Source organism: Neomonachus schauinslandi, chromosome 16 (assembly GCF_002201575.2).
Source record: "Neomonachus schauinslandi chromosome 16, ASM220157v2, whole genome shotgun sequence".
Lineage (NCBI taxonomy): Eukaryota > Metazoa > Chordata > Mammalia > Carnivora > Phocidae > Neomonachus > Neomonachus schauinslandi.
In genome coordinates, this window is record NC_058418.1 from 6,832,009 (window position 1) to 6,857,583 (window position 25,575).

General features: G+C 50.3%; 1 protein-coding gene across 1 annotated transcript; it reads left to right on the forward strand.

Moving 5' to 3' along the window:
* Window positions 1-678: 678 nt before the first annotated feature.
* LOC110572877 (nitric oxide synthase interacting protein) lies at window positions 679-16,052 on the forward strand. Its single transcript, XM_021681284.1, has 9 exons — window positions 679-789; window positions 11,417-11,487; window positions 12,054-12,159; window positions 13,259-13,340; window positions 14,837-14,996; window positions 15,087-15,205; window positions 15,320-15,507; window positions 15,639-15,747; window positions 15,952-16,052. Exons 2-9 carry the CDS (start codon window positions 11,418-11,420, stop codon window positions 16,021-16,023), a joined length of 906 nt encoding a protein of 301 aa, XP_021536959.1. The 5' UTR covers window positions 679-789; window position 11,417; the 3' UTR covers window positions 16,024-16,052.
* The last annotated feature ends 9,523 nt before the right edge of the window (window positions 16,053-25,575 follow it).

Genomic DNA, 25,575 nt, shown 5'->3' on the forward strand with positions numbered 1-25,575 from the left:
TGGGCGGGACTCAGGTAAGGGACAACGTATTTAAAGGGACCTTAGGATGAAGGGCCTAAGGTCCAGAGCCCCCCTGGGAAGCCAGGGTCTCCGACACCGACACCGTGGGGGCACTTAGGGGATTGGATATGTACCTCTTCCCTTGTTGGCCTCCCTGGGATGGAACCTTCCCTGGGTGAGCTAGGGAAATAAATGTCTAGGTCTCCAGATAGCTAGACAGCTAAAAACTGGCGGGAAATGTATGTATGCCTTGGTCCCTGGGCATAGGTGGACGATGCTGTGGTCAATTCCTATTTCCTGAGGTGATTTGAAGGACTTTGACTTCTGATTTCTCAATTGCTCTGCTTATAAGCTGGGGCCAGAGGAACTGTCCCTTCTCAATTGTCTCTCAACATGCAGTCAGTGACTGATGGACTTGGGGGAGTGAGCTTCCCAATCTCTGGATGAAGTGGCTAATCCTTAAATTCGGACTTGGAGAAACGCGAAGCCTGGGCCTAAGCAGGAAATCGCCCGCCCGGGGAAATGCCTAGTGTATACTAAGCGCGCCCCATATTCACGCCAGTTGCACTAACCGGAACCTTCAAGTTGCTACTCCCGTTTCCGGAGGGAGGGAAAGAAAAAGGGAGGACTTACCAAGTCCGACGAGGTATCTCGGCAACTCGGGGCAGATCTACTTCCCGTCTTTTTTGCCGGGCGGAAGTGGGCGAAGCGGAGAGGGAAAACAGCCCTCCTTTCCGGTGTAGGGGCACAGTTGAAGAAACAACGAAGGAACGAGGAGTCGTTTGTAAGGTGAGTTCCAGGCGGTGGCGGGATAACGTTGCTGCGATCGCCTTCCCGCGGGCTAGACTCCTGGGGTCCTGAGGGAGACAGGGACAGGATTTCGAATTCCCGACTCCCTGTCAATCATTAATAGAGCACTCCAGGCCCCCAAGTTTGAAGCTGAACTACATCTCCCAGCATCCCCTAGAGGTAGCTCAGCCTCCATCCGCCAGTTCCGCTAAGAGTTGGTATTTCACGGTAGAGGACGAGGGACCGGGAGTCCCAGGGGGAGGAGAGACTGGGACTCTTGCGGGGGGGGGGGGTTAAGGAGTGGGAGTTGAGGAAGACGGACCCCCCTTTCCTGCCTCAGTTTCCCAGACTGTGGCGGGGAGGGCGGAGGAGATTGTGCAGCCGCCCACCGCCGCCTTTGCACCTTTTTGACAGCCCGTTCCTTCTCCGAGTTGGTGTGGGGTTTGACCTTGTCCTCCGTGGAGTTCTGGCGCCGGCCGACCTGGGTTCTCATCCCCACGGTGCTGTTGGGTCGGTGCGAACTTGGGCCTCGAAGGGTTTTACTTTAATGTTCTATTATGAAAATGGTCAAACTTGGGGCGCCTGGGTGGCTCAGTCGTTAGGCGTCTGCCTTCGGCTCAGGTCATGATCCCAGGGTCCTGGGATCGAGCCCCGCATCAGGCTCCCTGCTCGGCTGGTGGCCTGCTTCTCCCTCTCCCAGTCTCCCTGCTTGTGTTCCCTCTCTCACTGTGTCTCTCTCTGTCAAATAAATAAAATCTTGTATAAATACATAAATATATACATATATGGCAAATCCTACCCATCGTGACATATCATCCCTAAAGCTTTAAGGATGCATGTTGTAAAAACAAGGGACATTTACAGGACCGCAATACCATCATCACACTTTCCAAAGCAGAAGTTCTGGAATATTACCTATTACTTGGTCAATAACCAAATCTTCTTGTGTCAAAAATGCCTTTAAAAGAAAAGTTTCATTTGTTTGAATCAGAATCCAGTCAAGTCATTGCTGTTATGTCTCTTAAATTCCTCTTAATTTAGAATAGTCCCCTCCACCCCACCCTTTATTCTTCTTGGCGTAATTGATTTATTTTTTTATTTTTTAAAGATTTTTATTTATTTATTTGAGAGAGAGAGAATGAGAGAGAGCACATGAGAGTGGGGAGGGTCAGAGGGAGAAGCAGACTCCCTGCCGAGCAGGGAGCCCGATGCGGGACTCGATCCAGGGACTCAATCCAGGGACTCCAGGATCATGACCTGAGCCGAAGGCAGTCGCTTAACCAACTGAGCCACCCAGGCGCCCCGGCGTAATTGATTTATGAAAGAAACTGGATCAGGGACGCCTGGGTGGCTCAGTCGGTTAAGCTTCTGCTTTCAGCTCAGGTCATGATCCCAGGGTCCTGGGATCGAGTCCCGCGTGGGGCCCCTTGCTCAGCGGGAAACCTGCTTCTCCCTCTGCCTGCCACTTCCCCTGCTTGTGCTCGCTCTATCTGACAAATAAAAAATCTTAAAAAAAAAAAAAAAAAAAAGAAAGAAAGAAACTGGATCACTTATTCTGTTGATCATCCCCTCTGGGTAGGAATTTGTCTTTTTGTTTTCTTGTAACCTCATTTTACTTATTTTTCCATGCCAGGGGTCAACAGGCCAAACCCAAAATCTGCTGACTTCCTTTTTTTTTTTTTTTTTTTTACAGAAATCAGATTTATTTATATTTATTTATATAGTTCACCCATTTAAAGTCTACAGTTCAGGGGTGCCTGGCTGCTCAGTTGGAGGAGTGTGCAACTCTTGATCTCCGGGTCATGAGTTCCAGCCCCACCTTGGGTGTAGAGATTACTTAAAAATAAAATCTTAAGAAAATAAAGTATACAATTCAGTGGGGTTTTTTGGTGTTTTTTTGTTTGTTTGTTTGTTTGTTAAGTAGATTCCACATCCGACGTGGGGTTCGAACTCATGACCCCAAGATCAAGAATCGCATGCTCTACCTACAAGCCAGCCAGGTGCCCCTCAGTGGTCTTTAGTATAAACACAGAGTTGTGCAACCATCACCACAGTCAGTTCTAGAACATTTTCATCACTCCAAAAAGAAACCCAGGACCCATTATCCGTCACTCCCCACTCTCCCCTCCACCTCAGCACTAATATCCACTACTCTGTTTCCTGTCACTACGGATATACCTAATCTGGACATGTCACATAAATGGAATTTTTTTTTTTTTTTGGACTGGCTTCTTTCAGCATAATGTTTTCAAGGTTAATCCATTCTGTAGCACGTATCAGTACTTCATTCTTTTTATGGCTGAATACTATTCCTTTGTCTGAGATATACCATAGTTTGTTCATCCATTCATCAGTTGATGAACACTTGGGTTGTTTCCACCTTTTGGCTCTTGGATACTATGGATATTTGTGTCCAGAGTTTTTGTGTGGACATGGTTTCATGTCCGTTGGGAGTGGAATTGCTGCATCAAACGGTAACTCTGTGTTTCAGCTTTTGAGGAACCGCCAGACTGTTCCAAAGTGGCTGCCCCAGCTTCCATTCCCACTGTCAGTGCATTGAGGGTTCCAGGTTCTCCACACTTGTGGTTCTCTGACCCCCCTTTTTTTTTTTTAAGATTTTATTTATTTGACACACAGAGAGAGAACAAGCAGGGGGAGCCACAGGCAGAGGGAGAGGGAGAAACAGGCTCCCCGCCGAGCAGGGAGCCCGATGTGGGGCTCGATCCCAGGACACTGGGATCATGACCTGAGCCGAAGGCAGATGCTTAACGACTGAGCCACCAGGCGCCCCAACAAATAATTTTTAAAAAAGATTTTATTTTTAAGTAATCTCACACCCAACACGAGGCTCGAACTCACAACCCCGAGATCAAGAGTCACACGCTCCACCAACTGAGCCAGCCAGGTGCCCCCCCTTTTGCCCATCTTTAAATTGAGTTATTTGTCTTTTTATTATTGCGTTGTAGGGTTTTTTTGTATATTCTAGATACAGTTCCCTTATTGGATATATGATTTGCAACCCCCACTTGTTTTTGTATAACCTACAAATTAAGAATGGTTTTAACATTTTTTTAAAAAGATTTTTATTTATTTATTTGACAGAGAGAGAGCGAGCACAAGCAGGGGGAATGGGAGAGGGAGAAGCAGGCTTCCCGCTGAGCAGGGGATCCTGGGATCATGACCTGAACCAAAGGCAGACGCTTAACCAACTCAGCCACCCAGGCGCCCCTCTTTTTTTTTTTTTTTAAGTAGGCTTCATGCCCAGCACAGAGCCCAAACCCACGACCCTGAGAGCAAGAGTCGGCAGCAGCTAACTGATCCTATTATGACCTGTCTGAGCCCCCCAACTCTGCCCAGGTGCCAGGCAATGCTGGGACCCAGACTAGAGTCCTTCCCAGGCCCATCCCTCCAGAGGCTCCTGGCCTGGAGAGGGAAATACTGAGGGATAGCAGCTATATTGGAGGTAACTCAGAGCACAGGGATCACCTAATTCAGCCTGGAGAGACAAGCTTTCCACAGGAGGGGTCTCCTTGATGAAGCCTAGAAGGAAAAAGGGGACAGAATTTCCAGGGGAAGGACGAGGCATGCACTAGCTGTCCCACTCCACACTGAGAGTCAGGCATAGTGCCTCAGGCTGATGGTCAAGGCCACGGACTCAGATGCCTGGATCATACTGTAGCTACAGGATGAGCACCTTCTCTGAGACAGTTTCCTTGTTTGTAGCAATCATTTGTGTGGTTGTGGGATTCAGTGAAGTTAATATGTGTAAAATGCTTAGAAAAGGGCTGGGTTCACCGAACGTCTTAAATAAATGTCAGCCTTGTTTGTTTGTTTGTTTAAACATCAGCCATTTTTTTTTTTTTAAGATTTTATTTATTTGAGAGAGAGAGAGCATGAGCAGGTGAAAGAGGGAGAAGCAGACTCCTCACTGAGCAGGCCGCCCAATGTGGAGCTTGATTCCAGGACCCTGGGATCATGACCTGAGCCCAAGGCAGACGCTTAACCGACTGAGCCCCCCAGGCGCCCCTAAACATCAGCCATTCTTAATAGAGAGTCTCAGATGCTCACTTTTGCCCTTAGGGAACTCTCTCTGTACTGCTTATGTTGTGTCCTATTTCTGTCTTTGATTTCCTTGAGTGTAATTAGCCCCTTGGTTTTCCTTTAACACAGAAGCCTCCGTAGCCCTGGAATGGCCTGACACACACCATTTTCGGGAGAGGGGTGTGTAGCATTCTCTAGGTTCGCAAAGGGATCTCTGGCCCCATCAAAAGGTTAAGAACCACTGGCTTAGGATGCAGAAAAAGACAGCTGGGAGAGAATCAGTGATTTGAACACCAAACAGATAGTAGATGATGTTATGGAATCATTAGTGGGTCAGTGGTATCATGGTCGTGCTTTTTAATTTTTTTTATTTTTTTTTAAGATTTTATTTATTTATTTGACAGAGAGAGACACAGCAAGAGAGAGAACACAAGTAGGGGGAGTGGGTGGGGGAGAAGCAGGCTTCCCGCTGAGCAGGGAGCCCGACGTGGGGCTTGATCCCAGGACCCTGAGATCATGACCTGAGCCGAAGGCAGACGCTTAATGACTGAGCCACCCAGGCGCTCTGGTCATGCTTTTTTTTTTTTTTTTTAAGATTTTATTTATTTATCTGACACAGAGAGAGACAGCGAGAGAGGAAACACAAGCAAGGGGAGTGTGAGAGGGAGAAGCAGGCTTCCCGCTGAGCAGGGAGCCCAACGCGGGGCTTGATCCCAGGACCCTGAGATCATGACCTGAGCTGAAGGCAGACACTTAACGACTGAGCCACCCAGGCGTCCCTCTGGTTGTGCTTTTTTATTTTTTATTTTTTATTTTTTAAAGATTTTATTTATTTATTTGAGAGAGAGAGAGAGTGAGAGAGAGCGCGCAAGAGGGGGTAGGGTTAGAGGGAGAAGCAGACTCCCCGCCGAGCAGGAAGCCTGACGTGGGGCTCGATCCCGGGATCCATGAGATCGTGACCTGAGCCAAAGGCAGCCGCGCAACCACCTGAGCCACCCAGGGGCCCCTCATTTTAATTAATTTAAATTTAAGCACTAACACTTGATTGAGTTATTGGAAAACTTTTAAGTACGCTCAGCACAAAGCGGGTATGTGGATGTACCTTTGCAGTGGGAAATCACAAAATCTAAATACAGGTCAAGTATCTCCAGTGAAAATTTCATGTCTGGGGCACCTGGGTAGCTCAGATGGTTGAGCGCCTGCCTTCGGCTCGGGTCATGATCCCAGGGTCCTGGGATCGAGTCCCACATCGGGCTCCCGGCTCGGCGGGGAGCCTGCTTCTCCCTCTGGCCCTCTCCCCTCTCATGCTGTTTCTCTCTCGCTCGCTCTCTAAAAAATAAATAAAATCTTTTAAAAAAAAGAAAATTTCATGTCTGAAGTGAAGTGGGCTGAAAAAGGAAAATGCACTCTGGAGTTTGAAGGCTTCGTACAGAAAGGGAACGGGTTGGCCTGTATTCTCAGATGGTGACCTTCCTGGAAGGACTGACAGTTGCCACGTGGTCAAGAAGGTGGCTCCACAGCCTGCTTGCCTGGGTTCGAATCCTGGCTCTGTCGGTTCCTAGCTGGGGGGGGATCCCGGGAGCCTGTCTTCTCCCCTATAAAGTGGCCATGATGATGAGTGGTTGTGGTTTTGGATAGTTTCTCTCTGAAACACTAGTGACAGCAGATGGTGGTAGTCTTATTTTCCATTTTGAAATGGGCCTTAATGAGGAGACAATCCAGCACGGTGGGTGAAAAGCTCAGCTTCCAGAGAAATCCTGGCCCTGCCACCTGCCATCCCTTCAGCCCTTGGCCAGTGGTTCTTAAACTCTTTGGTCTCAGTGTCCTAAAAGTCATTGAGGACTCCCGAGAACTTTCGTTTTTGTGAGTTCTACCTATCAATATTTGCTGTATCAGAAATTAAAACTGATGCTAAAAATTTTTTTCTGTTGAGATATAATTCACATAACACAAAATTCATCCATTTAAGGTAGTATATTCACGGGGCGCCCGGCTGGCTCAGATGGTGGAGCATGCAACTCTCGATCTGGGTGTCGTGGGTCTGAGCCCCACGGTGGATGTAGAGATTCCTTAAAAATAAAAATCTTTAAAAAAAAATCTAAAGTGGGTCGCCTGGGTGGCTCAGTCATTGAGCGTCTGCCTTCGGCTCGGGTCATGATCCCCGGGTCCTGGGATTGAGCCCCGAGTCGGGCTCCCTGTTCTGCAGAAGGCCTGCTTCTCCCTCTCCCACTCCCCCTGCTTGTGTTCCCTCTCTCGCTGTGTCTCTGTCAAATAGATAAATAAAATCTTTAAAAAAAAAAATCTAAAGTAGTATATTCACTATTTTGTGCGATCATCACCACTTAACTGATGCCAGAACGTTTTCATCACCCCAAAAGAAACCTTGTACCCGTTAGTGTTTACTCATCATTTCCCCTTCTCCCAGCCCGTGGCAACCACCAATCCACTTTCTGTCTGTATGGATTTGCCTCTTCTGGACGTTTCGTATCCGTGGGATCCTACAATATATGGCCTTTTGTGCCAGATTTCTTTCACTTAGCATAATGAACAGATTTTTCTTTTAAGTAAACTCCACCCCCAACATGGGGCTTGAACTCATGAGCCTGAGATGAAGAGTCACATGCTCCCCCCAACTGAGCCAGCCAGGTGCCCCTGAAATTTTTTTTTTTAAGATTTTATTTATTTATTTGAGAGAGAGAGAGCACAAGAGGGGGGAGCGGGAGAGGGAGAAGCAGACTCCCTGCTGAGCAGGGAGCCTGATGCGGGACTCGATCCCGGGACTCCAGGATCATGACCTGAGCCGAAGGCAATTGCTTAACCAACTGAGCCACCCAGGCGCCCGCCCCTGAAATTTTTTAAACCCAAGGACGCACAAGCACACATTCAGTTAGTGGTCAGAGCAGTGACATCCTCACGTGTCACACAGTCTCCGGAAAATGCCACTGTACCCTTATAAGAGAATAAGAGTAACAAAGGCAGACACATTTTAGTATAAATACGGAAATAGTTTGTGGACACCCTGAAAGCATCTTAGGGAACCCGGACCTGACTTTTTTTTTAAGATTGATTTATTTATTTGAGAGAGCGAGAGAGAGAGTTCATGGGGGGGGGAGGGTCAGAGGGAGAAGCAGGCTCCTTGCTGAGCAGGGAGCCCGATGCGGGACTCGATCCCGGGACTCTGGGATCATGACCTGAGCCGAAGGCAGTCGCTTAACCAACTGAGCCACCCAGGCGCCCTCCTGGACCTGACTTTGAGAACCACTGCCCTGGGCAGTGGCTTCGCTTCGAAGCATCTGTTTGCCCATGTGCCAAATGGAGATGGTGATGGGATAGACTTCAGAAAGTGGTTGAGGTTGGACGATCTATGAGATGGGGGTGCAAAGTTGGCATGGGGTGGGGGGCTGTTGCCATTATTGTCTGGCCAAGTAAAAAAAAAAAAAAAAAGATGCTCCCTCCGTAGCAGCTCCTCTCACTCTTGGAGAGAAAATGTCCCCGGCCATGAAGCCAAAGAGTGTAGAAACCCCTGTTGTTGGCCACAGGACAAGCAGCCCGGTGCCAAGTACCGCAGAGGGTCAAGGCAGTTGACAACTAAGAATAGAGTGGAGAATTTGTCCAGGAGGAGGTCAGCGTGACCTCCGTGAGTGGCAGTTGGGGGGGGGCTGGGGCGGAAGCCAGAGGGCCCAGGGGAGGGGCTGGTAGCAGGTGAGCTGGGGGGAGACAGCAGGTGCTGGACATTTGCCCAAAACCTCGGAGGGTGAGGGAAAGTCGGAGGAGGTTCCGTGGGTCATGTTGGGGTGTTTCACCAAGGTTAGCTCCTGCAAGCAGTGGTGACCGCCGCTGGGGTGAAATGTTCTGTGTCTCCACTGGGGTGGTGGTCATGAGGGTATATTTGTCAAAATGCATCAAGCTGCATCCTTAAGGTCTGTGCCTCTATTCTATGTCAATATACCGAAGACCAGAAATTGGTTTCTGAGGGAAGACGCCAGTAGGGGGAGAGCGAGATCCACGGCTCAGAGAGAGGTTTGCAGTTCAAGGTCTGGATGTGAAAGACAAATTTCGGAAGGCGACCAGAAGAGGGGTATAAAGACAGAGGTGCTCTTTTTGCATTTGGGGAGCCCTTGGTTGTGCCCCCACCCCCACGCCAGCCTTCTGGACCTTTCTTGCAGCCAGAGAGCTGGAGAGAATATTTCCCGAACACCCCCTGTGTGCCAGGCTCTGAGCAGGACTCATGCACTTCTCACGGCAGTCCAGTCCTGTCAACTAGATCCCATGGTTATCCCCACTTTTTGCCAAATTAAGCCAAGGCTCAGAGAAAGGAAATGGCCAACCCTGGGCTCAAGGCCAGGCTGAAGGTCATCTTGCCCAATCCTTGATCCCTATAACCTATAGCCCCCTCCTGTATCTCCAGCCCCTGGTCGGTCCCCACCCCGTACGCACAGTGCGTACCCTCTTGTTTGTATGGTCTTCTTTAAAATGTACCGTCTTGGGGCGCCTGGGTGGCTCAGTCGTTAAACATCTGCCTTCGGCTCAGGTCATGATCCCAGGGTCCTGGGATTGAGCCCCACGTCTGGCTCCCTGCTCAGTGCGAAGCCTGCTTCTCCCTCTCCCACTCCCCCTGCTTGTGTTCCTGCTCTCGCTGTCTCTCTCTCTGTCAAATAAATAAATAAGATCTTAAAATAAAATACAATAATCTGTACCATCTTGGGGCGCCTGGGTGGTTCAGTCAGTTAAGCATCTGCCTTGGGCTCAGGTCATGATCCCAGGGTCCTGGGATCAAGCCCCACATCAGACTCCCTACTCAGCTGGGAGTCTGCTTCTCCCTCTGCTTCTGCACCTCCCCCGGCTTGTGCTCTCTCGTTCTCTCTCTCTCTGTCAAATAAATAAATAAAATCTTAAAAAAAAAAAGTACCATCGTAGGCATGTGTAGATTGGCAGCGATCCTGTTTCATTTCTTACTGTTGTTTCCCTTATTTTTTATACCCAGTATTGCATTAACATCCACCCATGATGCCTTGCACACATCCAATGGGTTGCATTTTAACAGCTGGGTAGTCTCGAGGATGGGCTGTCAGCACCCATTCTCCCAGGGAGGAACATCCTGTTGCCTCTGACTCCCCTCCGGTGTAAATAACACCGCTGTGGACATCCGTGGATATGCTCCCTTACGGATGTCTCTGAGGATGTCTTTGGGGCACATCACCCAAGTGCAGAGTTGCCTGCGCTTACTTTGCTAAAGTTCCGCCAGCCTGAATTCTGGGAGGCTGGCCCTGTCCATTCTCCCCGCTGCAATGCCTAAGGGTCCTGTGACCAACCGCACGTCCTCACCAAGTCCTGGTCTTACCCAGCTTTCAGAGTTTCTCCCGCCAGCCTGATGATCGGTGTCAAGTGCTATCTTTTTTTTTTTTTTTAAGATTTATTTATTTATTTGAGAGAGCACACACATGAGAGCGGGGAGGGTCACAGGGAGAAGCAGCCTCCCCGCTGAGCAGGGAGCCCGATGCGGGACTCGATCCCGGGACTCCAGGATCATGACCTGAGCCGAAGGCAGTCGCCTAACCAACTGAGCCACCCAGGTGCCCCTGTCAAGTGCTATCTCACTGTCGTTTCCATCTGAGGAGAATTGAGTGTCTCCCCACACGCGCATTAGTCTTTGAGCTGCTTCTTCCGTAAATTGCCCCTTGTTCATGTCTTCTGCTCCTTTTCCTGCTGGGGTAGCTGTTTTTTTTCTTGTTGATTTGCCAGAGTTCCGTGTACCTAGCTCTGCTAGGATGCTTGTTTTGAAGATATGAATTTATTCCAGTGTAATGGGTAAGGTTAGGCAACAATTCGAGCAGAATGCAGATTTCGCCTTTGCTTACAGATGATCTCACCCACCCAGGAGAAAGAGTACTGCACTCAGTTGTGTGAGCCTGTAGGCATCCACAAAGCACACACGCACACCCCAAACAGAGCATCTCCAGGCCCCTCACCTCCCCGCTGTGTGTAAGGAGCTGCACCCATTCTCATCTGCTGCTAGAACTTTTTTGGATTTCAAATCACCCTCCCTCTACCCCCTCAGAGTAACTTACAACGTGCACCCCTTCCGATGCCTGCTTCTACAAGCAAAGTGTAGGTCTTTTTCACGGTAAAATGCCATCTTCCTTTTTGGAGTGTATAGATATCTTCGTAAGCACTTCACGTGTGTAAGACTGTCCTCCCCTTGGGACGCCTGGTTGGCTCAGTCAGTTACACGCCTGCTTTCGGCTCAGGTCATGATCTCAGGGTCCTGGGATCGAGTCCCACATCAGACAGGGAGCCCGCCTCTCCCTCTGCTCCTACCCCCACTCGTGCGCACACTCTCTCTATCAAATAATTAAATAAAATCGTTAAAAATAATTAAATAAAATGCAGATCAGAGAAGAAACAGCCCGTAAGTCTTACTCTGCTGCCCCTTCAGCAGTTTGTTTAAAAAAATAGTAATGTCCTCCCCTGACCCACCCCCAGTTTTCCCATCTGGCGGGGGCAGGGTCAGATCAGCTCTGAGGGCCCCGTCCTCCCTATGGACTCCCTCCACCACAGCCCTGTGACTATCCCCTCCTTCCCTCAGGATGACACGGCATGGCAAGAACTGCACGGCAGGAGCTGTCTACACCTACCACGAGAAGAAGAAGGACACAGGTATTGGGTTTGGCAGGGGGACAAATGTCTCTTGAAGTCACCATCCCCCCTCTGCCCCTCTGGTTGTGCCTTCTGGCCATGTCTCTCTCCCCACCCCCGACTGATGGTCATGACCTTATGAGGAACAGCCCGCGTGATCCCGCACCCCTCCCCCACCCCAGTGATGGGCACTTCTGTATGTGACCTCATCTAAGACTCCCAGCCACCCACTGAGGAAGGAATCGCTGTTGTCGCGGCAGAACTGAGGCCCAGGGAGATACAGGCCCTTGAGTTTGGTCATAGAGCCAGAGGGACGGAGGGAAGTCAGCCGTGAGCCTCTCTACCCAGCTACCTCAGTGACAGGGCCTGTCTGTCACTTACCCTCTGGATGGACACCTTCCTGTGGGTCATGCTCCTGCCCCCAACACAGACACACACAGACACACAGCCCAAGCTCTTGACTGCCTGTTTCTCAGAGTGTCCCCCCTCCCCAGCCCGCCTCCAAGTTCTCTCTGTGCTTTTCTCTTGGGGTTCGGTAAGGGGCACATCTCCTGGCCCTCCATCCCTCTGTCTGTCTCTGTCCCCAGCGGCCTCGGGCTACGGGACCCAGAACATTCGCCTGAGCCGCGATGCCGTCAAGGACTTCGATTGCTGCTGCCTCTCTCTGCAGCCCTGCCATGACCCTGTCGTCACGTGAGCCGGGGAGCTGCAGGGAGGGGGCCGCGTGTGTGGGTCTGGCTGCCTGCACAGCTGGGGCGCCCTGGGCAAGCCCCTCCACCTCTCAGAGCCTCAGTGTGCTCATCCAAGACATGGGCGTGATCCTAACGTGTTCCACGGGGTGTGGAAAAGAATACATTTGTAATAGAGGGTAGGGCCCTTGGAACATTGCCTGGCGCATAATAACAGCTCATGTGCGGACGCTCACTGTTACCTGCCTCACGGCCTGGCAGAGGCTTCAGGGAGATCGTGGGTACAAGGTGCTTAGTCTAGTGACTGAATATGGGCTCGGTGTGTGGGTCTGTGTTACAGAGATAGTGACGGCCGGGTGGGTCTTTCCCCGCATGACCAGCCCCATCTAGGGTCCCTGAGGCCACGTTCAGGTTCAGGGGTTCATGAGAAGAACTCACAGAACTCGGGGAGGTAGTTCTAGTCAGTGACAGCTTGTGACAGTAGGAAGAGGGAGATTAAGTCAGCAAGGGGGAAAACATGTGGGGCAGAGCCCGGGAGGGACGAGGAGCGAGCCTCTAATCATCCTCTCCTGACAGAGTCCCAGGGACAGCAACAAGGTGTGACAAGAGGCGAGAGTGCTGCCCAGCGGGGAAGCCCACCTGAGGCCCCGGTGTCCGGGGATTTTATTGGAGGCTGGTCCTGGAGGCATGGCTGACCTCTGTGGGGCTGACCTTGGTCTCCAGCCCCTCTGGAGGTCTGATACCACACGGCCAAGCCCCCACCTCCACCTCCCACCCCTGCCCCAGGTGAACTAAGACACTTTTATCAAGCAGCACATTCCAGGGGCTCCAAGGTTCCCTCCTGGGAGCTGGTCAAGGGCCAGTCCTTTGTTTGGAAGGTGCAGGGATCGGATCACCCAGGCCCGCTGAGTTAACCCTCTACAGCACAAGATTCTGAGCCCCGCCCCCACGCATGTCAGAGCAGATTATAAAGCCTGGAAAATGGAAATGGTCTGGTCCACCTCAGGGTGCACTGAGCACTGAGTGACCTGCTCCCTGTAAGAGGCTTTAGTGGGTGCCCAGGGCAGGGAGCTGACACTTCTCACCCTGTCCTGTCCTTACAGCCCGGATGGCTACCTGTATGAGCGGGAGGCAATTCTGGAGTACATTTTGCACCAGAAGAAGGAGATCGCCCGGCAGATGAAGGTGACGGGGGTGGGGGAGGGGGCAGGGGCAGGGTGTGAGCTCACAAGCTCACAAGCAGAGCCAGTCTGGGCTTCCTTTCTGAGTTCCTTTTCCCTCTGAGCCTTTGCCCGGGCTGTTCCTGTTGCCTGGTGCACCATCCCCTCCCATTTGTGGTTAAATCCTTCTCCTCCAGATATCAGCCCAGGTGTTGCCTCCTCTGACCTCCTCCTAGTCCAGGGCCCCTAGGGTCTGCCCTTGCCACCTCTTCTCTTGACACTTGTCATGGGTGTGATTCTGCATGTGGCCAACATGTGCCCACTTCCCCCGCCAGACAGCAGGCCCCAGAGGCAGGGAACAAACCTCTTGCCCGCCCCCTGGCCCTAGGTTTTCCATGAATACTTGTTGAATTAACTGATGTCACCTCATCTCTCTGGGCCTCCGTTTCAGTGGCTCCAAAATGGGCCAACGGAGTCAAATCAGAGGGCACCCGCAGGGCATGCGGTAGATGCCCACAGGTCAGATTTCTCAAGGCCTTTACTTGGAGCCACGCCCACCTTCCATGGGTGAACTATTTTCATGGATAGGAGGGACCCCATTTATTACCGTGTGTGAGGCGCAGCTGGCCTGCCTCCCTGCTTTTCTGGCCAGGCTTCACAGAGCTCCAGAAAGGCGATGGGCTAGATTCTTGATGAGCCTTCTTTCTTGAGCGAGGGGCTTCCCCTGCGCCCATGACCCCCTGCATGGTCTAGTGGCTGCCTGGGTGCTCCCTCCTCACGGTGACCATGCCAGAGGCCGTCCTGAGCACCAGTCACCCTCAGTGTTCTCCTCCCTCAGCTGGGGGACTCAGGGCAGTCTCAGCTCAGCACCGTGTCCCTGCGTCCGCACACGCGCACACCCACACAGCCCGCACAGTCAAGGCTCTGTGAATGTCAATTGCTTCTTACTCTCCTGGAACTCGCCTCCAGGGCCGGACAGGGTCTACCGTACGTACACTGTAAAATATAACATGGCCCACAGGTGCATTTATGGAGCGCTTGCTATGTGCCAGGCAAGGTTTTAAGCGTTTCCAAAACTCATCCTGCATAACCCAGAGAGCCTGCGAGGTAGGTCGTGGTTGTTAGCCCGATTTACAGACGAAGAAACTGAGACCAGGAGAAGTCACAGCACTTACTGGAAGCCACAGAGCTCATTAGTGACAGAGGCAAGGTTTAAGTCTGGCCATCTGTCTCCTGCCAAGCTGCTGACCACTCTGCTGCCCAGGAACAGAGAAGCCACTGAATCCCAAACCAGCGACCTGCCCTGCAGTAGGGGAAGGGACAAGCAAGGGTAGCAGAGCCACACCATAGATCACAGCATATTAAAGGTTCACACCCTGGGAGTCCCCAGCCTCTAGGAACAGTGCCAGGATTGTGCCCTTTGTAGGCCTCAGTTTACCCACCTGTGAAATGGGAAGAGCCACCCTCAGACTCACAACCCACAGGGAGATGCATAGTCCACTCCTTTCTGGCTGTCCACAGGCCTATGAGAAGCAGCGGGGTGCCCGGCGTGAGGAGCAGAGAGAGCTGCAGCGGGCTGCGGCCCAGGACCAGGTGCGGGGCTTCCTAGAGAAGGAGGCAGCCATCGTGAGCCGGCCCCTCAACCCCTTCACGCCCAAGGCTGCCTCGGAGAACAGCCCAGGTGAGGGGGAGCCGACTTGCAAGTGAGTGGGGGTCCCGCGGGGCTGGGTGCTTCCCCGGGTGTGGCATCCGAACCCATTTCCCCTTGTAGATGATGCCCGACCTGGGTCCAGTGCAGGCCCCACAGGCAAGGACAAGGACAAAGCGCTGCCCAGCTTCTGGATCCCATCCCTGACCCCCGAGGCCAAGGCCACCAAGCTGGAGAAGCCTGTGAGCATCCCCAGCACCTGAGCAACCCCCTTCCCTGCCTGGGACCCCCCCCATCCTCCCTACACCTGGCCCCAGACCCGCCTGTTGACCCTGCCTCCCTTCTGTCGCGCGCAGTCGCGCACCGTGACCTGCCCTATGTCCGGGAAGCCACTGCGCATGTCGGACCTGACCCCCGTGCGCTTCACGCCGCTCGACAGCTCCGTGGACCGCGTGGGGCTCATCACTCGCAGTGAACGCTACGTGTGCGCTGTGACCCGCGACAGCCTGAGCAACGCCACGCCTTGCGCCGTGCTGCGGCCCTCGTGAGTCACGCGAGTCGCCAGGGGGAGGATCCCGGGACCTGCCGGGCGGGACGGGGCGGGGCTCGAGGGTGGCCCTCCCTCGTCGGGGCGGGGCCTCTGATCGGTGCCCCCGACCCTCACGCTCACCGTAGTGGGGCCGTGGTCACCCTGGAGTGCGTGGAGAAGCTGATTCGGAAAGACATGGTAGACCCCGTGAACGGGGAGAAGCTGACGGACCGCGACATCATCGTGCTGCAGCGGGTAAGCGGCGACCCACCTCCCCGGCCGCGCTCTACAAGGCCCCGCCCCCTCTCCTTCCCCTCCGCCCCCCCCCCGGGACCCCGCCCCTCCCGGGAGGCCAGCCTGCCCCGGGGTCCTGCGTCACCTTACCGGGTTTAGGACTCCCCCCACCGCTCCTGCAGCCCGACCTGCCCTCACCTTGGCCTTGTCCCCCCACCTCCCCAGGGCGGCACAGGCTTCGCGGGCTCCGGAGTGAAGCTGCAGGCTGAGAAGTCGAGGCCGGTGATGCAGGCCTGAGTGCACGGGAGACCAAATAAACGGGCTTGGACTCATTGGCCTTGTGGTGCCTTCCTTGGCTGCGCTGGAGCCCTGGGGCCCCCCAGGCAGCCCTCCAGCGTGTGCCTGCTGCGGCCGAGAAGCCCCCTCGCATCTTTTTGAGTTACGCCGCATTCGAAGCCCGTGAGACGTTCTGGAAGGTGTCTCTCAAAGTAAAGTGTGGTAAGACAGCCAAAGGAAGCCAAATGCTGTGAGCGCGAGCAGCAGGCTCCCAGTCTAGAGAAGGCAGTCAGGAGCCCTTCCCTCTGACACTTGACGGCAGAAAGCCAAGACCAACAAGAAAGCCCTCCTCCAGAGGCTTGCATAGGCTGCCGGGGGCACAGGACCTGGCAGGGGTGAGGAGCAGAGCCTGCAGGGGCGAGGAGGCCGCAGAGCCTGGGGCCTGGCGGGCCTGCCTGCAGTAGGCCTGGCTAGGAGCACAGGGGGGCTCTCGGAGCTTTGTTCTTAATGACCATTGACTCACAACAGCAACCCTGGGCCGTGTGCGAGGCAGAGCATAGGGTCAAGCAAAGATCACAAAGATCAAGCCTTAACATTCCAAGGATCGCCTCCCTGAGCGATACCTAGGTTCTGTCCTTCCAGATCTTTCTCCACATAGTACACACACGAGTGTTTTCAACCAGCATGACCTCTCAGTGCACATACCGTTCTGTTGGGTGAACAAGCTCTACCTTTTCACTTCTGTAAAAGTAAAAGGTGTCATCTGATGCCCAAACCCGATTCAAAGGACCAGGAAGTATCCTTCACTGCCCTTTGCTGAAGCCCCTGGTACATCCGGCTGCAGAGGAAGGTTGTAGCAGGAGGTGGGTGGTGTCGCCCTTGCACCCTGGGGAGCCCCCCACACCCAGAATTTGCTGCCCTAAATGCTTCTAGAACCTTCTCTTTGTCCCTAAGAGCCCTCACACCCTACTCTTGGGACCCCAATCCCTGGAAACTGGTTGCAGCTGCCATTCAAGGAGCCCTTGACGTCTGGGCCTATCAATCTATGGTTCTCTTGAGTCCTGGGAGAGGGATGCTTGTACCCATTTCACAGAACAGCCTACTGAGTCTGAGAAAACACACTTGCCCAAAGTCACACTGCTCAAAGCTGTAGCAGAAGCCAAGTTCACTTAGAAGTCAGCCACCTCCAGAGACCTCCCCACCACCAGCCCTGCCCTTCCTCCCCCAGGTATTCCCACACTGTCACCCCAAAGACCTCTCCCCCCGACGCCTGGGTGGCTCAATCGGTTGGGTGTCTGCCTTTAGCTCAGGTCATGATCCCAGGGTCCTGGGATCAAGTGCCACATTGGGCTCACTGCTCAGTGGGGAACCTGCTTCTCCCTCTCCTCCCTGCTCCTACTCTCTCTCACTATCTCTGTTGCTATCTCTCTCTCAAATAAAGTCCCCTACGATTATTTAAAAAAAAAAAAAAAAACCTCTCCCCCTTAAACTCCCACCCAATCCTTTCTACCTAGAGTGTTCTAGGTCACCCCCTTCCTTGGTCCCTAAATAATGCCCCCAGTCCTCGGCCTCTTTCTCAAGAGCCCACAACCACCCCTGGGTCCTTCCAGTTCTCTCTCAGCCCCCTCAAGGACTCCAGTCTTGCTCATGTGTGTTCAGGCGACCCCCCACCCCAAATAAAAGCTTCAAGGATTCCCAATCTTGCACCTTTGTTTCCACAAGGAATCCAAATCCCACTGATTCACAGGCCCTTCGAGACACCCTTTGTGGGGATGCGATGGGGTGCGTGTCAAGGTCCTTGCTCCAAGAAAGTAGTTTCCTTTGAGGTTTTGAAGGCAACAAGGAGAGAAAGCAAGAGTCTGACCACAGCTTCAGCTACAGCGGCAGAAGGGAGAGAAGGAAGTGGAAAAAAAAGGTTGCCTTTTCTCAGCAGAGGTTCTGTAGACACTGGTGTAAAGTTGAGAGCAAGAAAGGGGAGGCAGGGGCGCCTGGGTGGCTCAGTTGGTTGAGCGACTGCCTTCAGCTCAGGTCGTGATCCTGGAGTCCCGGGATCGAGTCCCGTGTCGGGCTCCCTGCTCAGCGGGGAGTCTGCTTCTCCCTCTGCCGCTCTCCCCCTCTTGTGCTCTCTCTCTCTCTCTCTCATTCTCTCTCTCAAATAAATAAATAAATAAATAAAAAGAAAAGGGAGGCAGGGCATACCTCCAGTGGGGTGTTCCTACAGGGGCTCCAGCCTCAACTGGCTCACGGAGGGCACATAGAAAACTGAAATTCTGGGGCACCTGAGTGGCTCAGTCGGTTGGGTGTCTGCCTTCGGCTCAAGTCATGATCCCAGGGTCCTGGGGTCGAGCCCCGCATCGGGCTCCCTGCTCAGCGGGGGAGCCTGTTTCTCCCTCTCCCTCTGCTCTGCCTACTTATGATCTCTTTCTCTCTCAAATAAAATAAAATCTTAAAAAAAAAAAGAAAACTGAAAATTTTTTTTTTTTTTTTGAGAGGGAGAGATGGGTGGCAGGGAGGTAAAAGCAGAGGAAGAGGGAGAATCTTAAGCTCCAACTCAGGGCACCATGCAGGGCTCGATCTCACAACCCTGAGATCATGACCTGAGTCGAAATCAAGAGTCAGACGCTTAACCAACTGAGCCACCCAGGCGCCCCTGCAATTCTTAAGGTTTTTAAATAGGGAGATTTATTCTGGAAAGAGAAAACTACATAGACAGGGAGCAAATCCTTGGTGGGCAAGGGAGAGGAAGGGATGGCCTAGGAAGGAGGGGAGAGCAAGAGACTTTGGGGGAGGGGCAACAGAACTAGAAGTAAGCCTGCTTCTCCTTCTGCCACTCCCCCTGCTTATGTTCCCTCTCTCTGTGTCAAATAAGTAGATAAAATTTTTAAAAAATGAAATAAAATAATAAATGAACTTAGTGGGGCGCCTGGGTAGCTCAGTCGATTGAGCATCCAACTCTTGATTTTGGTTCAGGTCATAATCTCAGGGTCATGGGATCGAGTCCCTCACTGGGCTCCTTGTGTGGTGGGTGATGGGGAGTCGGCTTGAGATTCTCTCTCTCTCTCTCTCCCTCTGCCCCTCCCTCACCTCTCTCAAATAAATCTTTTTTTTTTAAGATTTTATTTATTTGAGAGAGAGATCAGAGAGAGAAAGAGAGCACAAGCAGAGGGGAGGGACAGAGGGAGAAGCAGACTCCCCGCTGAGCAAGGAGCTGACTCAGGGCTCCATCCCAGGACCCTGGGATCATGACCTGAGCCACAGGCAGGCACCCCTCAAACATAAATCTTTTTTAAAAATCCACCTAGTGATTCCACTCCTAGGAATATACCCAAGAACACTGAAAACCTGTCCATGCAAAAACTTACATGAAGGCACTAATCACATTAGCCAAAGAGTAGAAAAAACACAAATGTCCATCAAGTGATGAATGGACAAACAGAACCTGGCATGTTCACACAGTGGAATATTATTCAGCCATAAAAATGAAGTACTGATACCTGCTACGATGTGGATGAACTTTGAAAAACAGTGAAAAGCCAGACACAAAAGGTCACCTACTGTATGATCCCTACTATATAAAATGTACAGATAGGCAAATCCATAGAGACAGGAAGTAAATGAGTGATTGCCAAGGGAATGGGGAGTGACTAAACCAGGACTAAGAGTCCTGGTTTACTATGGGGTGCGGGGAATGAAAATGTTCTAGGATTAGTAGTGATGGATGCACAACCTTGTCAATCACTGAATATTACACTTTAAAGGGTTCATTTTATAGTATGTCAGTTGCATTTCAGTTTTTTTCTTTTTCTTTTTTTTTTTTTTTGAGAGAGAAAGCGTGCACACTCAAGAGGAGGGGGGAAGGGCAGAAGGAGACAGACAGAGAAGAAAATCTCAGTCTCCACACCCAGCATGGAGCTGGGTCATGGGGCTCTGTCTCAGGACCCTGAGATCACGACCTGAGCCAAAACCAAGAGTTTTACGCTCAACTGACCCAACTACCCAGGCGCAACCCCCCCCCAGTTTTTTTTTAAATCAGGAGATCTGGGGTGCCTGGGTGGCTCAGATGGTTAAGCATCTGCCTTTGGCTCAGGTCATGATCTCAGGGTTCTGGGATCCAGCCCCATATCGGGCTCACTGCTCAGTGGGGAGCCTGCTTCTCCCTCTCCCTCTGCTGCCCCCCCTGCTTGTGCGCTCTCTCTGTCAAATAAAATCTAAAAAAAAGGAAAAGAAAGAAAGAAAAGAAAAGAAAGAAAGAAAGGAAAAAAAGATCTGACATCATCGAGACCCCATCTAGTTGCTTCTCCCAGGCTGGCTCTCAAAAGCATGTGGATTTAGACCACACTGATCTAGAGGTGTGGGGGTCACCGTAGAAAGAACTAAAAGCAGAAACAGTTCAGAAGATCCTTCGGAGAAAAGGGAACTTTTTTTACCACGCTGGTAGATACGGAAACTGGAGCAGTAATTTGACAATATCTAGTCAAAACTAAAGATATGCCAACTCCCTGGCCTCACAATCTCACTCCACTGACACACACACCCGACCGCGCTCAAGAAAACAATAACTAGAATGTTCACAGGTTCACAGTATGGGGCGCCTGGCTGGCCTAGTCAGAAGAACATGTGACTCTTGATCTCGTGAGTTCGAGCCCCACGTTGGGTGTAGAGATTACTTAAAGATAAAAATCGTTAAAAGTAAGGGGGTGGGGCACCTGGGTGGCTCAGTCGCCTTCGGCTTAGGTCATGATCCCAGGGTCCTGGGCTCGAGTCCCATGTCAGGCTCTCTGCTCAGCTGGGAGACTGCTTCTCCCTCTGCCTACCACTCCCCCTGCTTGTATGTGCTCTCTCTCTCCGTCAAATAAATAAAATCTTAAAAAATAAAATAAAATAAAAGCCTGGGCTTGCTAGCTGCGTTTTCCAAAAGGAAGGAAGGGAGGGAGGAAGAAAGTAAGTTAGTTCACAGCAGCTCTGTTTGTAATACCTGTAGCTGGGAATGATGGAAAAGCCTGTCAACAGTATAACAGATGAATTGTGGGCCACGCACAGTGGAGTGAAAAGGAAGGAATCATCTGCCCAGTACATGAGTCCATGCAGCATGATTCCACTTCTCTATAGTAAATAAGCAAAACTGTGCTGTTTGAAATCAGGATAGTGGTTATCTTTGGGGAGGCCATGTCTGGGTCCTGCTAGGGACTGATAGATAGTATTCTGTTTCTGACCTGAATACTAGCTACAAGTGCATATGCGCCATTTATAAAAATTCATTTCGGGGCGCCTGGGTGGCTCAGACGGTTAAGCGTCTGCCTTCGGCTCAGGTCATGATCCCAGGGTCCTGGGATCGAGTCCCGCATCGGGCTCCCTGCTCCTTGGGAGCCCGCTTCTCCCTCTGCTTCTCTCTCTCTCTCTGTCTCTCATGAATAAATAAATAAAATCTTTAAAAAAAAAAAATTCATTTCACCAAACACTTGAGTTGTGTACATTACGTATGTTATGCCCCCATAAAAACTTACTGAAATTCACAGCAATAACAAAGAGATGTGCTTGGCAATTTGGCAACATCTACCAAATTCATAAATTCCACTTCTAGGAACTTATCTGCAATTAAACTCATGGAAAATTATAGATATGCTAGACCCTTCCATGCAACACTGTTTAGAAAAGACTGGAAACAACCTCCATGTTCGTCAGTGGAAAACTAGTTAAATCTTTATGGACTGAATTGAAATAGTCTTCAGAATATATTCTTGGGGCCCCTGGCTGGCTCAGTCGGAAGAGCATGAGACTCTTGATCTCGGGGTCGTGAGTTTGAGTCCCATGTTGGGTGTAGAGATTACTTAAATAAATACGTTTAAATATATATTCTTTATTATCTCAGTAAGAAAATAAATTATGAAAGTTAAAAATCGGAGCATTCTGATTCAAAAAATTGTTATGTGAAACAAGAAAGATAAAAAAAATATTGTTAGTCATCTGCTATCCTTTCTATTAAAAAGAAAAACAGTTTGTACATATTTGCCTAAATCTATTTAAATTTCTCCCGGGAAAGAAATACAGGCTGCCTGTGAGGAGGCGAACTTGGTGGAAGAAAGACTCGTGTTTAGCACATAACATCTTGTACATTTAGAATTTTGTATCCTATGAGTATATCGCCAAAACTTAAAAATAAACAAAATGTGCAAAAGACCAAGAAAAAAAAAAACAAACCCTGGGGAGAGGCACTAAGGTGGAAAAGGTGTTGGACAGCTTTCTGTCATAAGCTGTTCTGTACAAGTAATTTGTTGATTATTTTGAATTTAAAAAATGGTTTTTTTAAAAGATTTTTTTTTAAAGATTTTATTTATTTATTCATGAGAGACAGAGAGAGAGAGAGAAGCAGAGGGAGAAGCGGGCTCCCAAGGAGCAGGGAGCCCGATGCGGGACTCGATCCCAGGACCCTGGGATCATGACCTGAGCCGAAGGCAGATGCTTAACGACTGAGCCACCCAGGCGCCCCTAAAAAATGTTTTTAACTAGAATTTAATGAAAATTTGGGCGACTGGGTGGCTCAGTTGGTTAAGCGACTGCCTTCGGCTCAGGTCATGATCCTGGAGTCCCGGGATCGAGTCCCGCATCAGGCTCCCTGCTCAGCAGAGGGTCTGCTTCTCCCTCTGCCCTCTTCCCTCTCATGCTCTCTGTCTCTCATTCTCTCTCTCTCAAATAAATAAATAAAATCTTTAAAAAAAAGAATTTAATGAAAATATGAAAAGAGAAAAAAATTAAAATTCGAAATGTTTTCAAACATGCAGCCCCCAGAGATCTACAAATTTATCCTACGCTTTCATAAACCAGGTCTCCACCTCTAGCCACTAGGGGGCAGTATATTACCATAATTATAAGCTTGGATTCAGACACCCATGGATGCAAATTCCAACCCTATCGCAGAAAACAATTATAAACTCTGCACAAAACAGAAAACAATTACATAAAGGCACTGGAAAGTGAAAAAAGGAGCCAGAAACTGGAAGGAAATTGACACTTGATAGAAAAGAAAGGGGTCGCTTGGGTGGTTCAGTGGTTGAGCGTCAGACTCTTCATTTCAGCTCAGGCCATGATCTCAGGGTCTTGAGATCTAGCGGGACATCAGCTTCCCCGCTGGGCGTGGAACCTGTTTAAAAAAGGGCGGGGGGGCATCAGGTTCCCCGCTGGGCGGAGCCTGTTTTAAAAAAGGCGGGGACGGGGGCAGGTTCTAGTACGTGCTGGGAGGGGCAGCTAAAACTAAAACACCAGGGGAAAATCCAGTCTTCCTGGCTTGAAGCACCAGAGCAACAGGAAATTAAGGTATAAATCTGGAAAAGAGATCCAGGGTGGGGGCACTCCAAATATTTTTATATAAACTCTGCTCAAATATCTAGCTGACCCCCGAACCACACCTGCATGTGGTACACTCCAAAAAGCCCGGCTAAGCCTAAAAAATGTGAACTGAAATTTGAGGTACAAATTTTATAGGAGAGTTTTACAGAGATTACAGTTGGAGTTTACCAAGTTAAAGGGCTGCTCAGGAAAAAAGTAATTGATGCTCTTCAGAGGAACATAATGGACTCCAGAGTTTTTACAGTGTATCCAGGATACACTCTAACATTACTCAAAATTAAAAAAAAACAAATAGGAAAATATGACCCATTCTTAATAGAAAAGGCAGTTAAATGAGACCAGCAGTTACCTGAGACCAACACCAAAATGACCCATATACTGGAATAAGACACACACACACACACAAAAAGATGTAAAAAATAGCTGTTAAAACTACGCTCAAGAACCTAAAAGAAAATGTTTCTACTGAATAAGAAGGAATCTTGGTATAGAAATAAAACAATAAAAAAGAATAGAATAGGGGCACCTGGGTGGCTCAGTTGGTTAAGCATCTGCCTATAGCTCAGGTCATGATCCCAGGGTCTTGGGATCGAGCCCCTTGTCGGGCTCCCTGCTCAGCGGGAAGCCTGCTTCTCCCTCTCCCTCTGCCGCTCCCCCTGCTTGTGCGTGAGTGTACGCTCTCTCTGTCAAATAAATAAATAAAATCTTTTTTAAAAATAGAAATTCTAGAATGAATAAATGAATTTAGCAAGTTCACAGGATACAAGGTTAATACACAAAATTAATGGTATTTTATAGTATAGAGGCAAGACATTGGAACATGAAATTTAAAAATAACTTCATTTACCATACCACAAAAACCAGAAAATACTTAGGGATAAATTTGATAAAAGATTTAACACCTTTACTGACAACTACAAAACACTGCTGAGAAACTGCCAACATTTGTATCTCCAGAGAAATACACTATGTTCATGGATTGGAAAATATAATATTGTTAAGATGTCAGCTCTCCCCACTTTGTTCTATAGGTTTACAGTCTCACCCTGGGTTGTTTCCATCTCTTTCCGCAAGAAGGAAAACAAAAATAACCAAATATGGGGGATTTATTACTTGACTTATATTTTCTTTTCTATTTTAGTTGCTTATGATTTTTTTTAACTAATAGGCTTCTTTTTTTTTTTTTTTTTTTCAAGGGGGGGGAAAAAAAAAGCAGGGGGAACGGCAGGCAGAGGGAGCAGGCTCCCCACTGAGCAAAGAGCCCAATGTGGGACTCCATCTCAGGACCCTGGGACCATGACCTGAGCCAAAGGCAGACACTTAACTGACTGAGCCACCCAGGCATCTGAAAACGATTTGAAAGCAGTTTTGGGTTTACAGAAAATGAGAGAAAAGTACAGAGAGTTCCCATGTATACCGTCTTTACCCCACCCCGTTTCCCCTCTTATTAACATCTTGCTTTAGTGTGGTACTTTGTTATAATTGGTAAGCCAACACTGATACTTTCTTTCTTTCCTTCTTTCTTTTTTTCAGAGAGAGAGGGGGAGAGGTTGGCAGAGAAAAGGGAGAGGGAGAGAATCTCAAGCAGGCTCCATGCCCAGCACAGAGCCCAACCTAGGGTTTGATCTCACAACCCTGAAATCATGACCTGAGCCAAAATCAAGAGTCACACACTTAACCCTGAGCCATCCAGGTGCCCCTTATTTATCTAAGAGAAAGAGAGAGAGAATGTGTGCATGCATGCACATGCAAATAGGGGAGGGGCAGAGGGAGAGGGAGAGAATCTCAAGCCGACTCCCCACTGAGCATGGAGCCCGATGGAGGGCTCCATCTCACGACCCTGAGATCATGACCTGGGCAAAATCAAGAGTCAGATGAGTAACCAACTGAGCCATCCAGGCGCCCCTCTAGAGGAGATTTTAACGAGTAGGTCTCATGGGGCTGCAGAAGAAATAAATGCCTATAATATCCTGTCCTTCTGCCCCTGCCCAACTCAGCAGCAGAGAGACTCTGTTATAACCCAAGATGGCACACATCTATTCCTCTCCTCAGGACCCTCCAAGAACGCCCGGCTCAATGAGAGTAAATTCTGTCCCCGTCTCTCTGGGTCTCTGCCTCTAGTGACCTTGTCCTACCACAAAGAGACCTGAGGAGCTGTCCACAAGACCCTGTATGACGCGATCCCATTCACCTCACTTCCCCCCCCCCCCCCCCCCCCCCCCCCCCCCC